General features: G+C 47.3%; 2 protein-coding genes across 9 annotated transcripts in view; one reads left to right on the forward strand and one right to left on the reverse strand.

Annotated features, from left to right (window-relative positions):
- Nucleotides 1–1,856: 1,856 nt before the first annotated feature.
- NONO (non-POU domain containing octamer binding) lies at nt 1,857–16,999 on the reverse strand. Of its 7 annotated transcripts, none has more exons than XM_059859125.1 (11): nt 16,871–16,999; nt 15,194–15,317; nt 12,385–12,578; nt 11,068–11,369; nt 8,946–9,041; nt 7,869–8,065; nt 6,997–7,081; nt 5,868–5,970; nt 4,493–4,535; nt 4,074–4,183; nt 1,857–2,891 (listed from the first exon to the last, which is right to left on the reverse strand). In XM_059859125.1, the coding sequence occupies exons 2-11, from the start codon at nt 15,306–15,308 to the stop codon at nt 2,754–2,756; spliced, it is 1,383 nt and encodes a 460-aa protein (XP_059715108.1). In that variant the 5' UTR covers nt 15,309–15,317; nt 16,871–16,999; the 3' UTR covers nt 1,857–2,753. The 7 variants fall into 7 exon arrangements, with proteins under 7 accessions (XP_059715108.1, XP_059715107.1, XP_059715106.1 ...); XM_059859124.1 differs by having other exon boundaries at nt 12,385–12,605; XM_059859123.1 differs by having other exon boundaries at nt 15,149–15,317.
- ZMYM3 (zinc finger MYM-type containing 3) overlaps nt 16,845–17,050 on the forward strand; it is a 31,915-nt gene continuing 31,709 nt past the window's right edge. The window contains exon 1 of one of the 2 annotated variants that reach the window (XM_059859120.1): nt 16,845–16,928. The gene's annotated coding sequence lies outside the window, so the exon portion shown is untranslated. Of the gene's footprint in view, nt 16,949–17,050 lie in introns of both variants that reach the window. The other variant, XM_059859118.1, reaches the window with a different exon arrangement.

Below are 17,050 nucleotides of genomic sequence, written 5' to 3' on the forward strand. Positions count from 1 at the left end.
GGCAACGGTTTATCCTCAGAAGAGTAAAAATATTTCATCAGTCTGCAATTACATAATAGCCAGCACTCTGGAAAGGCATGCAGAGGGAAGCATTCCCTCCTGCACCGTGTCTGAGCCTCAGCACAGCAGTGCTGTGAACAGCCCAGCCTCAGGAGATGCACTCCTTACCTGAGACAGGCAGTGCAAGCACCAACACCAAACCCAAAGTGCTTCTGCAGAGCAAGGAGCTGCTCTGGAGTGAGGCAGCCTTGTGCCCAGCTGTAAATGTTTCTGCACTAAAGTCAGCCTGTCCCTGACATGCATCTGAAAATCTTAGCAAAGGTTTGCTTTACCATTTCCTTACTCAGCCACAGGTTTTCAGTCTCCTCCTTTAAAGCAAATTAAGAATAGTTACCTATAGGATCTATACCAGAATTCAGTTTTCTTTCATTGCTGCCACTGCATCTTTAATTTAGATATTTGAAATCTTGTTAGATGGGCTTTGAGCAGTGCTAAATTCCTCCTTCCCTATGATTTCACACACCCTTTTCTCCCAGGGAAAGGCAGTAACCAGACCCATCCTTATCTTATACGTGCTCAGGACTGTTCAGCAGCAGAGTGATGCTGAACATCAGCTCTGCTGTTTCACTAGAACAGCAATTCCTCCTTGGACTGCTCAGTAACACACAAGCAAGCTGAGCAACTGGCAGGTGAAGGAGGCAATACAGATACCCGGATGCAACTTCATAGTTTCTTCTCCTCATATTTTACACTCCAGAATTAAACACTGTACTTACCCAACAGCCATGGCACTAGTGAATGTCTGGCAGCCTCATTCCAGACAGAAGCTACAAGAAAGGATCCATCTTCCACAGGGCACCAGAAGAGCTAATTAGCATTCCCACTTGAGATTTTGCAACAGTGAGCTGTTCTAGCAAATAAACCAGATGAAAAACATCACCAAACTCTTCATGCTTCACAATCAAGCTGATAACCACCATTAGACACCATATCATCTCAGCAAACCAGCTGCTGATGCTTTCAAGTGTGGAAAACAAATTAAGAAAAAGAAACAAAGAGCACTGGCTGCAGCCTCCCTTACATACATTTTATAATCTCACTCCAGGTTAACTAAAAGCCATCCAAAGACAGGGGTAAACTAATCAAGGTTCCAGAGTGATTATTCCATCTTCCCCTGCACTTAGAGAGTACCCACAGCTCCAAACTCTAATTTAAGGTTCTTGCTGTGCCAACATCAGCCATCTTTCCCATGATTTCACAATTTTTCAAGGCACCTTCTTATGCTTTTAAGCTCTAACATTTTCTTTCTCCCTCCTCCCTTTCCCACCTAAATTTATTTCTAAGCTTCCCCCTTGGCAGTCTCGAGAGACCCAATGTGAGAGCACAAGCCACAGAAGGCTCCTGTCCCTACAGATTCCCTCATGTATTACCCCAGATAAAGCACTACTGTTGCCATCAGTGAGTCCTCTCCTTCCTATCCCAGCACAGGAGTGCTGGGAACGTCCCAGCCAGAGTCAATTGCAGCACAGACAACTCTGTACTCTGCACCTGAGAAAGGAATTGACCTCCGGGACACAGTCTTGCATCCCAGCTCCCTGCAACCACAGCAGACACATCCCAGGTATGGCAGCAGCTCCCTTTCTGCATTCTGACCCGCTGAGGTTGAAGGTCACATTCCAACCCACAAACAAACTTGTTCTGTGAGAAGGAAAACTGCTAGAAAGTCCTCAGGGGTTGAATACCCTCTTTCCAGAGCTATGCAAGAACAACTTTCACACCATAACCTGAAACTTCATTCAATTCAATCCCCATGTAGACATTAGTACTAAAAAAAAGAAGAAACAAGACACCAGATAAAAAAGGCTTAAAATCCACTTTAATAATGCATTCCTGTAACATTCCTCAGACAAACTCAAACTTTTTAGTGGGACAATTACAGCTTGTGTTCAAACAGTTTACACTAAATGAAAAATCTTGTAGTACTTCTACACAAAAGACAGGCAAGGTTAGGATTATACAAACATTTGTTTCAGTTAAATCTTCAGCATGAGATACAGTATCTTTATCCAATAGATTGTACTTTACTACCAGTAAAAATAAAGAGATACAACACGTTATCAAAAAAATCCATCCAAACAAGAACCTCCCAGCCCTTCAGGCTGCATGACTGTCAACTACTTCAAAGAAACAAATGGTCCAGGTAAAAAGAGTAACTAACAAGTTAGGAGGGAAAAAAAAAAAACAAAGAAAAAAGAAACAAACAAAACCTCCTCCAATTCACTACATGACAGATCATTTGGAGCTATATAAATTTACAAAATCATGGGAGCTGCAAAGTACCCAAATGCTGCCCTAGTTCTCCAGAGACTCCCCCTGTGCTCTTAAGCAAGGTACACTACACTAAAAAAATGCCAAGACATACTGAAATTTTATCTAATTTAGTCTCATGATTTCAGCTGCAAATAGGAAACCTGGAATGGTCAAGGCATTAGGGTCCTTGCAAGATTTTACTGTTACTGAACCACGGCAGCCTCCCAGAATTCATTTTTCTCTTTGAAATTAGGAATGCACCACATGAAATTTTCCAAAACCTTTACCAGTCAGACTGCACTCCCCTTATCCTAGAGTGGCTTTACCAAAACAGGCCCTAATTAACTATCTTTAAAACGTCCCCCCTCCCCCCCAGGTTGAACCCTGTGTGGCCTGCCAAGATCTCCTCCTTTGGGGCGTGTACAGGGGATAGCTTGACCCTGTTAGTATCTGCGGCGCTTGTTGGGGCCAAAATCCCCCCCTGGGTTTCCTCGGTTGAAGGCGGGCGGGTTCCCTCCCATGGCTCCAAGGCCTTCCATGGCTCCACCCTGGCCGAAGCGGTCTGGAGGTGGTGGTGGGGTCTGGGAACGAGGACAAGTGCAGAAGATGCAGGAAGAAAAACAAGGAAGAACAAAGGGCAGTTAAAAGCAGTTTGAGTTGATTCCAATTCTACCAGGATTCCACAATTCCAGCTGACCTCACCACAAACATTCACCCCACAAAGACATCCCCACAGTCCCAAACCTGCACCACTGGAGCACTGCAGGACAAAGCTCCTTTCCCCACACAACCTGCAGTCAGGCATACTGGGACTGAGTGCACCACCTCACAGACCACCTGAACTCACCTTCCCTTTCCACTCCTGGCTTCATCTTCCCCCTTAAGCTCCCTGTGTAGTGCACATTCCCTTAACCTCAGCTGCTTTGCTATCTCTACCACTTAGGTACAAAAGTTTTTAGACAAATAAATCTGTTCTTTATGATAAAAAAAATATAAATCTGTGTCATAGCAGTCACAACAGAGCAAGAAGTCTGAGTAGGAATGTTTGCAGGAAAACTGTTTATTGGACCAGTTCATAAAAAACACTGAAGGAAGATAAACTTTCAGGACAAACTCTACTATGACTGCTGCTGTTTCTGCTGGTGACTGAAGTGCTGACACTGTGGGAGGGCCAATCCTCTGTGTGACAGAGCTGGATGACAAATGCCACAAAAGCCAGGGTCTATTGCAAAACCCTGCAGTAAAGCTTAAAACTAAATCAAATACGAAAATTTTAAAAAGTCAAACAAATAAGCATAAACACCACTAATTCTTTGCCTTTGACCTCCTGAGCAAATTAGCTGAACTCGTTTTGGCACATGAGAACAGGAGATAACCCTTCTCTGGTTATGGAACTGGTGATGAACAGAATACTCCTGAAAGCTTGGCTTTATGCCTACAAGAATCTACTCTCAAAAAAGCTCTCAATTTAACAAAGTGCTTCCCATTAGGTCATTTAAAAACAACCATATGTTACCTTCTAACAAGCATTTTAGTGCTAGCTCTCTTGGAAGTAAATTAAGGCATTATTAGACTTGGCTCAATCTCCTGAAAATTATCAGCTAGTACCAAGGCAAGATTAACTTCTAAAGATTTTAGCAGGAGTGAAGCAAGAGGTCTGGGTAAACAAAGAAGCTTCAATTTTAGCAGCTAGTGCTTAATACTGGAAACAATATAATCTGCATTTTAAAGGTGTGCACAAAAAGCAGATGGAGATACACTACCATTCCCATGGCTCCATCAGGGATCATAGCTCCAGGACCAGCAGCAGGAGGTGCAGGAGCTGGGACATTGGTACCACCCATAGCTCCCCTATTGTTCATGCCAATGGTACCTGGAAAAGAAAACTGAGGAATAATCCTGGTACACACACACACAGCAACTGGGGTCTGCTCATCACCCCAGAGCCACAAAACATTGCTCCATGCAGGGACAGAGTCCCAGCTTTGCACTATCAGGTCACAACCAGTTGATCTTGCTTTACAGCATGTTATGTTTCCTGTCACATGAATACTTCCTCTTACTAGCCTGGGAGATTACTTGGACTGAGTTTCTAAATAAGCAGCCAATAAATTGAGATCACTAAAAAAAGGGCAGATTTTGTAAGGAAATGAACATGCACAGGAACAAAGAATACTCTTACCTCCCATACCCATCTGTCCCATTCGCATGTCTGGTGGCTCCCTCTGGAAAGACAGACACTCATTTCAACTGATAATTAGGCTTTTAAAAATATAATTATACAAATTCAAAGAGTTCTGAGGATTTACTACTTAATGTGTAGAGAAAAGTAATTCCCAGGGTAAATGTCAAAGAAAGGCAGGAGCAACCTTCACGTGATAGCTGCTGAATGAATAGGTCTTATTTTAAATATCTCATTATAAAAGGTTGTTTTTCAGAATTATTATAAAACATCCAGCAGCAAAGCTGCACATGCAGACTTGAACAAAGACATCTCGATGGAAAGATGTGCTGAGCAGTAGTAACACATTAGATAGAATTAGTTTTGCTACTCCCTCAGCATAGCTAAGAAGCTTTTCCTGTTGAAAGGAATGCAAGCTTACATAAAGACACAGTACTGGGTCACTTGCATTAAAATACCATTTAGTGAGCTCAATTTCTCTTTTATTAACCAAGCATCAGAAATACCTATCACAGATTTTTCTCACTGCAAAACCAGGAGCACTTCAGTGAGGGCACTACTTTTTTTAAGAGTGGTAAGCAAAGACAACTTTCACTTCACCTGCAGTCTCAGTGTCATTATTTATCATATGAAGGCAGTATTATCTGTAGGAATCAGGATATCTGCTGCACAAAGAGAATATTCCAGCTTTTGGCTCCGCCACGCCCTTGGCCCTTTGGTTTGACACACATTTACCCATTCTGCCTAGGGGCCAATTTCACTAGTAAGCACTGAACACTTACCCCCACCTGCATCAATGCCATTACACCACCTGAACAGCCCTACAGCTGCCTCCACAACAGAAAGTGCCTGGGACTGGAAGCAAATTGTAAGACATTCCTCTATAGAACTAGAGATACTGTTATTAAAAGGCAGGTTACCACCAGGTTACACTACAAAAAAATAGTTGACCAACTGACTTTTAAGTACAAGCATATACCATGCCTGCAGCAATGCCTTCAGTTGGGATTTTATCATGACTAAGACAGACTGCAAGCTAGGGATATTGCCAGTCATATAATCCTAACAGCCTTCTGCTGCAGTGCTTCAGGACATTGTGTGTTGCTGTTAGAATAGAATTAGTCAGCATACATTTTTCTGAATAGCAAGACAGCTACAGAGGGCCCAACATGAAGAGCAGTGGAACAGAACTGGGAGATTTACAGTTTCCAGGCTAAACTGTATTAAGATTGGAGGGAGTCAATAATTCAGGGCAGAATGCACTACTGATGTACAGTCCTCCAACCAAGATGAAAATTCACAGAAAGCTGTGCTGTGGAAAGGAAAAATCTACTGTGAGTGTAGAGATGTAATGGAAATGTAGAAGCACTCGTACCGCATCAGCAAAATTCCCTTTAAAGCCTTCCTGCTGGCGTCTCATCATCTCCTCTTGCTGCCTTCTCATTTCCTCCTCACGGCGCCTGCGTTCTTCCTCTTGCCTGTAAAGAAAGTCCAAGGATGCTCAGCACAACACCAACCACCTGCATCACTGGGCTGCAGTGCTGCCTCATGGATCTTCATTGGAAACTTTACACTTCAAACTTTCCGTTTCGAGGAGCTCATTTAAAAAAAACCCACTCGTGTGTGTGTCTCATGAGGAGCAGCTGAAGGAGCTGGAGGGGCTCAGCCTGGAGAAAAGGAGGTCCAAGGAGGACATTACCACCCTCTACAACTGCCTGGCAGGAGGGTGGAGCCAGGTCAGTCTCTTCTCCCAGGTAACAAGTGACAGGACAAGAGGAAATGGCCCCAAGTCACACCAGGGAAAATTTAGATTTGACATCAGGGAAAATTTCTTCACCAAAATGGCTACAAAGCATTGGCATAGGCTGCCCACAAAGTGGTGGAGTCACCATCCCTAGAAGGATTTAAAGGATGTGTAGATGTGGTGCTTGGGGACATGGTGGGCTTGGCACTGTTAGATTTAAACCTGAACTCATGATCTTAGAAGTATTTTCCAACCCTATGTACACAGCAGCTCCCAAATGCATGCTGACTACATGCAATATCATGCATCAAGCCTAACAGCTCTCAAGCCCTTTCTATTACAAACAGTCTGGTAATCTTCCTGGAGCTTCTCAAAACAACTCCAAGACAAGGAAGTGCTACAATGAAGAGAGAAATCTGAGACCAAGTTACCCTCAAATGAAAACAGATGCTGGAATGGGATTTCCTAATCTGCAATACCAAAGCCACTAAATCACAGCAGAAATTCTGATTTTTCTATCTAACTCATAAAGTGCTTAACTAGGACACAGAAATGTGAAGAAGAACGTAATAATCAATGGAAGAAACTCCTAACTCTTCCATCTTATACCAAGTATACACTCTTCTCTATGAACAAAAAAAGCCCAAAGTAACAGGCACACTTGAGGTAGTAATTAAATTGTCACAATGAACAATTAGGTGCAGTGAAGAGATGGTTTATTCTGCTCTGGATTCACAGTATTTCACAACCAGCCCCTTACCTGAGTTCCAACTGTTTACGTTTTTGTACTTCTTGGTTATGCAATTCCTCCATTCTCCTCAGCTCCTCCTGGCGCCTCATTAAATCTGTGTAAGACAACAGTAAAAAACACAATCAATCAGACTCATCTCCCATGCCACCTCTTATGAATTCCTGAACTAGAACTATAACATATAAGAGAAAAAGGTAACAGAGCCTCTACCAATACAGTAGCATCTCTCCATGTTAAGTCTTAACAAGACTCAGTGCCAGGTCCTGCCCTTGGGTCACAACAACCCCCTGCAGCTCCAGACTGGGGCAGAGGGGCTGGAAAGGGCCTGGTGGGAAAGGCCCTGGGGGTGCTGCTCAACAACAGCTCAACAGGAGCCAGGTGTGCCCAGGTGTGCAAGAGGCCAACGGCACCTGGCCTGTCCCAGCATGGTGTGGCCAGCAGGACCAGGACAGTGACTGTCCCCTGAGTGGGCACTGGTGAGGCCACTCCTCAACTCCTGTGTCCAGCTCTGGGCCCCTCACAACAAGACAGACACTGAGGGGCTGGAGCGTGTCCAGAGGAAGGAATGGAGCTGGGGAAGGGTCTGGAACACAGGACTGATGAGGAGCAGCTGAGGGAGCTGCAGGGGGCTCAGCCTGGAGAAAAGAAGACTCGAGGAGACTCTACTGTACTCTACTCTACAAGTACCTGAAAGGAGGTTAATGGTTGGACTTGCTGATCTTTTCCACCTAAACAATGCTCCGAGTCCATTTATTTGCTGCTACCATGCTTGGTTGCACCACAGCTCCCCTTCAGTGGTCTCTAGCCAGGCTACTGAGCCACCCACTCCTGGACAGTGCAGGGCCCTGCTCCCATCCCGTATTTATCTATCTGGCTGATACCTTGCCGCATGAGCATCACTTGGTGCTCATGGCGAGCTGCTTCCATTTCCATTTCCAGCTTCTCTCGAGCTTCCTTGATGTTGCGATCTACTTGTTCCTGCTGCTGCTTCTCCATTTCTATCAAAGCCTTCCAACGCATGGCATATTCATATTCAAAGCTGCCAGGCTGTGCAAACCGAGGAGGCTGCTCACGCTCCCTGTCAAACAATGAAGAGCTAGCGAATGCTTCAGGAGAACAAGGAGGAACCAAGAAAACTCCCTGTGTGCGTCAAATGCAATAGCTGGCCCCAGTTAACTGTGCCTGAGACACCAGTTTGTTTGCTCCTCAGGCATCATCTTATTCCTGCATGGAAGCTGTCCTCCTCCATGACAAGCAATGACACTGCTTTCATAAGAGATTCTGGGTAAAGAGATTTAAAAATACTTTTGAAAGCAACAGCCTTTGCTCCTGCTGCACATCTTATGGACAGATGCACTCCAGAAAAAAACATTGCCCAAATGTGCATGTTATTTTCACTCTGCACCTGTAGAACAGGACTATTCCTAATTCCACCACCTGAAGCTCTCATCTTCCTTATGTGAAAAATTCATGTGCTCACATGGTTTGCTAATACCAACTGCTCAGATCACAGGATTCCTTCCTATACTGGGGAGCCTTCTAAGACTCTGGTCTTATACCTGGATAGCTCTATAATCTCCTAATGCTAGTCACATAATTCCTTAGATTTCTACTGTGAGTTCAAGTGTTTTCTACATAGACTTTCTGTAATACATCCCAGGGAACCCCATGTCATCAGTGTTATATTAAATGGACCTAATTTTTTATTCCAACAATTGAAATGGACTTGTACAAAATATGTGAAGGCTGCCAGCCTTATCCAGCAGTGTGGATTCAACAATCATTGTTTTCTTTCAGCCACTCATGGCAAGAGAAGAGGGCATGCAATTCTCCTTCTAAAGTCAGGTCACATTTATGGGGAAAAAAAAGGAGGAGCACTGATGAGCCACCCTTCTAAGACTGAGACACTAGCCCACAGGCACTCTCTTCTCTTCTCCTGCAGCATGCCAGGCACATACTTGTGATATTGCTGGTTTTTGATGACTAGTTTCTCTGGTAGACCCTCCTCATCATCATATTGATCCATGGGCTCCACGGTGACAGGACGAGGGAATCTGTAAAGAAAAAGCGAGGTGCTTTCATGAAAATTCAAGAACAAGCTCGCAGTTGTGGAAAGCACAACTTATATTGCTTTTAGCACTGCTCAAAGAAACTCAGAGCAGCTGGGGATCTCAACCAAAGTGAAACCAGGATCACTTTGAACTCTTTCTTTTTTTCTAGAATAGTAGTGTAACTGTAAATCAAAATCCTTGTTTAATCCAAACTAAAATTGTACTGGAAGAATAATATTTTTAGTTACTTGTAAGTTACAGCTTAACTGGAATCCTGACGCACTCCAGCGGGATCTACTCAGCATGAAGTCTTGTCTCTAGAGTGGCACAAGGCCATCTGTGCCTTTTCATGGCTATCTAAAGCAAAGAGTCACTACGCTACTCCTCACTGGAGGCTGCAGGCTGTAAAATCCAGTCATCCTCTGCTGGTGAGGCCACCATGTGCTACTGTTGCTTGGCAACAGTGCTCTAGGAAGGTCCATCGGGCCCTTGTCTGAATTTCCACCCCCCAGGAAATCCACTGGTGCACTTCACAACAGATACTGCAGATGTGTGCTCCTGTCTCCCTGGCTTCTGCATACAGAAGAAAGTATTGACCTGGTCTCTGAATCAGCTCTCCACCACAGCACTGACACTGCTCATCCTCAGCACAAAGCACCCCAGCTTCCCATGAGCTCCTCAGTCCCATGTGCCAGGGCTGGGGAAATGAAGACAGATGATCCTGTTGTGCCAAGTGGCAATGGGTACCCAGGCTCCAGCAGAAAGGCAGGATATGGAAGGCTAAAATCCATTTCCTCAGCTGAAGATCCATAATACAGCTTTGCGCTTTGATGTGACATATTCCATTATTAATAATCTTATTTTCTAATATGAACAGATTTCAAACAGTTTATCTAGCTTTCCTGCCTTGAACTAGGACAAACCAGAACAAGTTTAATCAAAACCAAACCACAACTAGAAAGGAACAACAGACTTATTTGTGGTCTTAGATACCGGAACCCAACGTATTGATAGCTATAAAGAGATTGAAAGTTAACCTTAGCTATGCATTGATAGTGATTAGTTTTGCATGATCACTTTTAAAAACCTGTTTTCATGGTTCTTTCAGGTATAGACTTCTGAATCAGCAAAAGCTCCCTAAGAGTAATCCTCCTGTAGAGCACTACTCACTATGCTGGTTATCCTCAAGAAGCATCAGGGAGAAAAACAGGTATTAAAAAAGAAATACGCAAAACCTGCTTTTTGAAACTGAATGTGCTTGTGTATAGCTGTGCCACCGCAGATCCACAGGAGGTGAGAAGCACAAAAATTACTTTAAAAATGAGCAATACAGCTCCATTTCAGGAAGTGTTCTAGTCACAAATTCTAGGAGCGTAATACAACACAGAGTAAATTTTATTCTAAGACATCAGAAATGGCTCCCTATTAACAGAGCAACAAGCTGCTTTGTGGAATGCAACTGGAATTGGTCATTTGCTTGAGCAAGTTCATATAAGTATGAGAACATGCTTTTCTGCCTTATTACATTCAAGTGCAGAGAAAGCAGTTTATAATGGTGAAAACTACACACAATTCAATCTATATGAGCAGCCTCTCCAGCAGATCCTGCGTCCACAGTGGCATTCCACCCTGTGGAATCCTGCCCCAAGACTCTCCCCTTTAGTGAGCCAGAGTGTACAATTAAAACCCTTGCACTTTGTTTCCAAACAAGTTATACGGATGGTCTCTGAGACAGGTCATGTTCTTAAAGGCTGCTTTAATTGCCCTAAGGTTGTTTTATGGAGAAAAAGCTTATTGGGAAGTTTTATGCACTTACCCCACTAGCAGCTTCCCAGAAGAAAGCTTTCAGACCTGAGCTTCAGCACAGACTGTGTCTTGTTGGAACAAAGCTAAATAAAATTCTCCCCAGGCCAATCCCCCACCACCTCGTGCCCCATCTGTCCCACTGTGGTGTCAGAACCAGCGTTCACCAGCCAATGCCACCCAACCTGCACATGGCAGCAGAGCACCTCTCCCCACCCACACTTACGTAGTCAGCAGGAAAGACCCATCACTACATCTATCCAGCGCTTTCCTAGCAGCAGGCTTCCCTGAGAACTCCACAATGCCTTTCCCAGAGGATCGTCCTCTGTCATCCACAATAACCACAGCCCTTTCCACCTGGCCAAACACTGAGAAGGCTTCCTCCAGGAGCTCATTGGACACAAACTGAGGCAGGTTCCTGACTGTCAGCGAGGCGCTGTGGCAGGCAAAGCGCACTCGGAGCTGCTTCCCACGCAGAGGCATGTTGTCCAGTTCCACCTTGGCAATCTCTGCCAGAGTGCGAGTTTCCTGCAGATAAAAACAGCCTGCATTAAAACTCCAGAAAGGCACAGGATTAAACACAAGCTTATTTCTCCATAACAAGTACTTCTGAGAGAAATGAATGATTCTCCCACAGCTTGGTAAGAAGCGTGCCAAAAAGCACAGCTATTCCTTATCATGAATGACTGAACAGCCAGAGTTTGGGGGTGGGGAGGGTGAGAAATATACAACAAATACCTAAGTTTAGTCCAACAGCTAGTATGAACTAAGCAAACAATGAAATTTTCATTATGACACATAATTATATTAAGGCTACAAAGCACTTTTTTAAAAAAAAACAAGTACATTTAAAAAAAAACCAACCAAGATTCATCTATTAACCAAGCCTGATAAGGAAATGCTGACAGTATGACAATCTATGAAGGACCTTCTATACCACTTTCACAACTTTCATGCCACTTTCCCACCTCTCCACTCATTTAAGTAACTACCAAGCAGCTGCACTACATAAGAGTGGCCCAGATATGGCTGTGGGAACCTCATCCACTCACCTCAGGGCTTTCACAAAGCTGGTGCATGAGCCACAGAAATCTAAGAACCACTCAGTGGTGGAAGCTACTTCCCTTCCAGGCACACTTCATTGTGATCATCTAGAGATCCCCTAGCCCAAGAGCATTAATCACGCCAGAAATGGTGCATGACAAACTATGCCCATAGGAATTCCACATTCCAGAAATAGAAAAGTTCACTTTGTCTATAATAGCATCACATTCATGTGAGTTTTTTTCTGCTTTCTACCAGATGATTTCAGAATAAATTTACCAGATCTCTCATAACTCCTGCCACAAGCTGCCTAAATTCACATCTCTCTTGAAAGCAAGCTCTAGACAAATCACTTGGAAGCTAATCCCATATTCCAGGTTACTAAAATGATCAGCAGGTGTAATCAGCAAGACATCAGAACATCTACTACTTTCAATTAGCAATACTGCTCCATTGTGAGCCATCAGCACAAAACTCCCCAAAGTGCCAAGTCACTCACCAGCCTGATAAAACCAAAGCCTTTGTCCTTGTGTATGAAGACTTCCCCTGCCTTGCCATACTTCTCAAACAACTTTCTCATCTCTTCCTCTGTAATATCTGGGGGCAGATTCCCCACAAAGAGGCGGCTTCTTTGGGTGAAGGTCTTTTCACCAGGTTTCCGGAAATTCTTCAGGTCAATAGTCAGGCCTTCATCTGAGGGGAATAAGGTACACAGCTGCTCTACAGTTGGGGGGATAAATTTTATTAGGTTTCATCACAGTGACCACAGAGACACAGGATAATACAGCTAACACAGGCATTCGTTTTGGTCTTAAACCTCTCCAGCCATCTCTCCAGCAACAAGGGGGTTTTATTTCAGAATGGTCTCAGAGCTTTTTTTAAAGAAAACTGAACCTCAGTGCTCATTAACACCAGTGAATGACAGTCTAGAACTGGAGAAAACAACACAATGCAGCTTGGAATAACATCAAATACTTCACTTAAACTTTTTGAGATCTGGTCAAGGTAAATGGCCCACAAAAAAAAAAAACTGCAGTCACAACACAGGATTTTGCTATTACAACACGAATAATTACAGAAAAGACACAGTTTAGCTAGAAAGCAGATTTTTACTCAAAAGCACACAAAAAAACCCTCCAGATATCTAGAAAAATATGAAACTAAGAGGAAATTTTGTTCAGACAGATAACATTTCAGATAGCTGTCATTCTATGAGATAGGTTCCAGAGTATGGGTTTCCAAGCTGAAGAGAAGGCTGGAATAGTTAAAATAGTGGGGAAAAACACCAACCCAAAAATTTTTAAAAAAACCTGCCATATAGATGAGGCCTCAGAAAAATTGTAAGATTAATTACAAGAAAAAAATCCCTATTCAGTAAGTTCTGCTAGAAGGGATTTTTGAAGTTGGAAAAGAACTCTGAGATCAAGTCCAAGGTTAAAATATTTTCTGAGCTGTCCAACAGAAATAAACACAAACAGTAACATTCTCAAATCCCCACAGGCATATACAATCTTTAACCCCTAATTCAGCAGCAGTCCAGCACGATCCTGAAAGCTCTGTTATGTGCCAGACACAGGGGTGAATTTAGCATCACTATCACCCCGTGCCCCATTTTCTTAAACACACAAGGAACTTGACTACAGGGCACAGAAAGCAACTCCTTTGCTTTGCATAGGATACAAGTCATGGTCACACTTATAAAATAAACTGTGAACATCAATGGCTTGATTCCAGTTACAAAACAGGGCACTAAATGAGAAAGACTTTCCATGCAAATACAAAGCAAGGACAACCCTTTGATAGGAGTAAGCACACCTCCATGGATAACACTGCGAGTGTGCCCAGAGAAGAGCCATGAGAGTAAGTTATCTACTTCACACAGCAAAGGTGGAAGAATGAAATGTTTTGCCTTGTTCACAGCATTACCATGAGTATTTGGGGATGAATTGCAAGGGCTGTGGATACAACACCAGGTACTTGGAACAGAGTTACACTCAGGGGTACACAGAGTACCACTGTTCTGCCTCAGGACATCCATGCAAAGGAGTGAGACACACTCACTCACTACAAGCTAATTCCTGTGGGAATTCCCCAGTACAGCTGTACTGTTATTGTTTTCAACCTGACTGGAACCGGCTGCTCTGCCACTCTGGTCTGTTATTGTCTGGGAACTGATCAAGAGCCTGTTCAACTCCACCACTTAACAAAAAAATGCCGGATTTTTACCAGCCCAGTATCTTTGACACAAAACACTCCGGGGAATCACACAAAGCGCACAGGTGACTTCTACACATTTTTGTTTTGAACAACCAAAGTGTCCAAACTTAAAAAAAAAAAATTAAAAATCCACATCTAAGAAAACTAAAGCACTCTTTCCCTCCCCAAAAAGGCTAACGGAAATGTCTCGCCACTTCTAAACCATCAGGTTAGATCAGTTCAGGCCCCTGAAGCCATTAACACGTTCTGTCCCGCCTCACAAGCACCCGCTCAGGAGTGCCACTCCACACTGACCAGGAAAACCCGGAAACCCGCTGGAGCAGAACGGCTTTCAGCAATGTCAACTGGCATTAAATACTAAACAAAGCTGGGCATCTCCTGGCTCCTCATTATATTAAGAAAAAAAAAAAAAAAAACAGTCTTAAAAGGTGCCTGCAGATTGCTGTAACAACGTTCTCGCTACAACATAATCTTCACCGATTCTTCTGATTAATCTAGTAATTGCTCTAGCAATCAAGCTTCTTAAGTTTCTAGTTTCCTAAGAGAACCTGTAGTGAGAAGCTATCTGTTATGCCCGGGGAAAAAACAGGAACCAGACAAAGACAGAGCTTGTTATATTTGCGACGCTTACAGACACACTGTCAAGAACGCATTGATTTTCAAACTGTAAGCGATCTTTTCCTGGGATTTTGAGACAAAGACAGAACCTCTATATCGCCTGCCCTGGTTTTGGGAACGCAAGAAACTCACGAACACAAGAAACTTAGGAACAAACGCCACAGGAGTCGCGTGTACCTTCGAGCGGACTGAGCAACACCAAAAGAAAACCCACAAATACAACCCAGTCGCAATTAAAACCACAGCTTCCAACAAGGGGAAAAACTGATATAGAGGGAGATGCTGCAGCCTGCTTGGGAACCTAAGGATTTATTGTTTTAACTTGGAAAACCGGGTTCCTTTTGTTCCTGCCGAAACCTGTTGCACGCCCGAGGGCCGCATCTAACCCGAGGTTTCCCGCTGCACCGAAAGGGTCGCTCAGCGCCTACCCAGAGCGGGGCCGGGCGGGCCCCCGCGGCGGGCCCGGGACTCACTCTGGCTGTTGGCCTGCTGCCCGTTCGCGGGGATGGACGGCGGCGGGTGCTGCTGGTGCTGCTTGCGCGGAGCGTGGTTTTGCTTCTCCATGTTGAACCCCTTGTTGCCCTGCATCTTCCCCACCTAAAAGCAACGCACGCACGGTCGGGAAGCGGCCCGGAGCTCGGTCCCGGGTGGCTCCCGCCGGCCCCGCGTGCAGGGGCGGGGCGGGCCGTGCAGGCCGCGCCGGGCCCCCACACAGCTCCGACGGCGACAGAGCGGGGCCGAGCCGCGACCTTACCGCCCCCGCGACCTCACCTGGCGGCAACACCGGATAGGGACACGGACACCGGGACAGGCACCGGCTCCGGACACAGACACCGGGACGGACACGGGCACCGGGACCGCGGCGGCCCTGAGAGGAGAGCGCGCGGCCGGAACTCGCGCAGCCTAACACGGCGCCCCTCTCCCTGAGCTCCTATTGGCCACGGGGCGCCCGCCGCCGCGCCGCTAACTGGCCAAGCCCGCCGTCATTCACAGAGGCCGCCGTAGAAGGGCGGGACCAGCTGGCCGTGCGCGAGCCCCATTGGTCAACGGAGCAGCAGGGCGCGCTGCCACTCACGGCGGCGGACACCAAGCTTGGGTGAGAGGCGAGCGGGGGACAAAGGGAGCGCCGCGAGCCGCCCCGCGCGCAGCGCGCAGGCGTGGTGCGGGCGCGCGGGGGCCGCGCGCTTTTAAAGGGCCAGCGGCGGAGCCGAGCGCGTGCCGCCCCGCCGCGCCCCCCGACGTGCGCCCGGGATGGCAACGGGGCGGGTCCGGGCTTGGCTTCTCCACCCCGGCCAGTGACCACCGGAGCCCGGGCAGCGCCGAGGGGCCGGACTGTGCCGATCCGCTCTCCTCCAGATGTTCTCCATCCCCGTGCCCGCTCCTTGCCGCGTCCAACTGCCGGCTCCCCATCGTCGTCCGGACCCCGTTCCCATCGCTGCCCCGCTGCGCGGAGGAAGGCGCCTCCTGCCCCTGGGAGCGCACCGGGCGCTTAGGGAGCGCAGTCATATCGTGCTCGGGCGGGTTTCGTTTCACCGCCTTGCAATAAACCCTCTTGCTTCCCGCCGCCTCACCGGGGCAGGTGCCGCGCCTGCGGCCAGCCCGCCCCCGGGCGCGGGATCCCCGGGTCGCTCACAGCCCTCGCGGAGCGCCCGCTTTCCCGCAGCTCCGCCGCCCGCTCCCGGCTATGCCCCCGGGTCCCAGCCCACGCTCAGCCCCGGCACCCCCGTGTGCCCGCAGACTGGGAAACCGCAGGCTACCGGGGGCGGGAGCGATGGGAGAGATCCCCCGGTGGAGCGGGACGGCCAAGAGCTAGACGCTGCCCCGCTATGCTGGAGGGGGCCCGGGTCCCACCGGCAGGGGACCTCCAGGGAGGGGGGGACAAGGCCGGTGGGGCGGAGCAGCGCGGGGAGCACGGGTGGAAGCGGGAAGGGGGTGCCGCGGGCGGCGAGGCCAGGTGGGCGCTGCCCTGGCTGGGGAAGGGCACCCCGGGCTCTGCGCGGTGGTGCGGGAGCGCAGCCCAGGCACGGGAGGGGGATCCCGGGGGGAGGCGGTGCCGGGAATGGGGGGCGCCGGCCCAGGCGGTCCCTCCCGGGGGCGGTGCCGCGTCCCGGGCCCCCGCGAAAGCCCCGCCCGGCCGCGCTGTCACTCACCGCCCCGGGGAGACGCTCCAGCTTCGGGGAGGCGGTGGCGGCGCCCGGGCTCGGCCGGGTGGGTCCCCCCGCGTGCAGGTAGAGGCCGTGGCCGTGCGGCCGGACCGGACCCCCCGGGACGACAGCGGGGCTGGGACCGGGAGAGCTGGCAGCGAGAGGGTTAAAGGGGGGGCGGGGAGC

This window comes from Haemorhous mexicanus, chromosome 14 (assembly GCF_027477595.1).
Source record: "Haemorhous mexicanus isolate bHaeMex1 chromosome 14, bHaeMex1.pri, whole genome shotgun sequence".
In the NCBI taxonomy this organism is placed as follows: Eukaryota; Metazoa; Chordata; class Aves; order Passeriformes; family Fringillidae; genus Haemorhous; species Haemorhous mexicanus.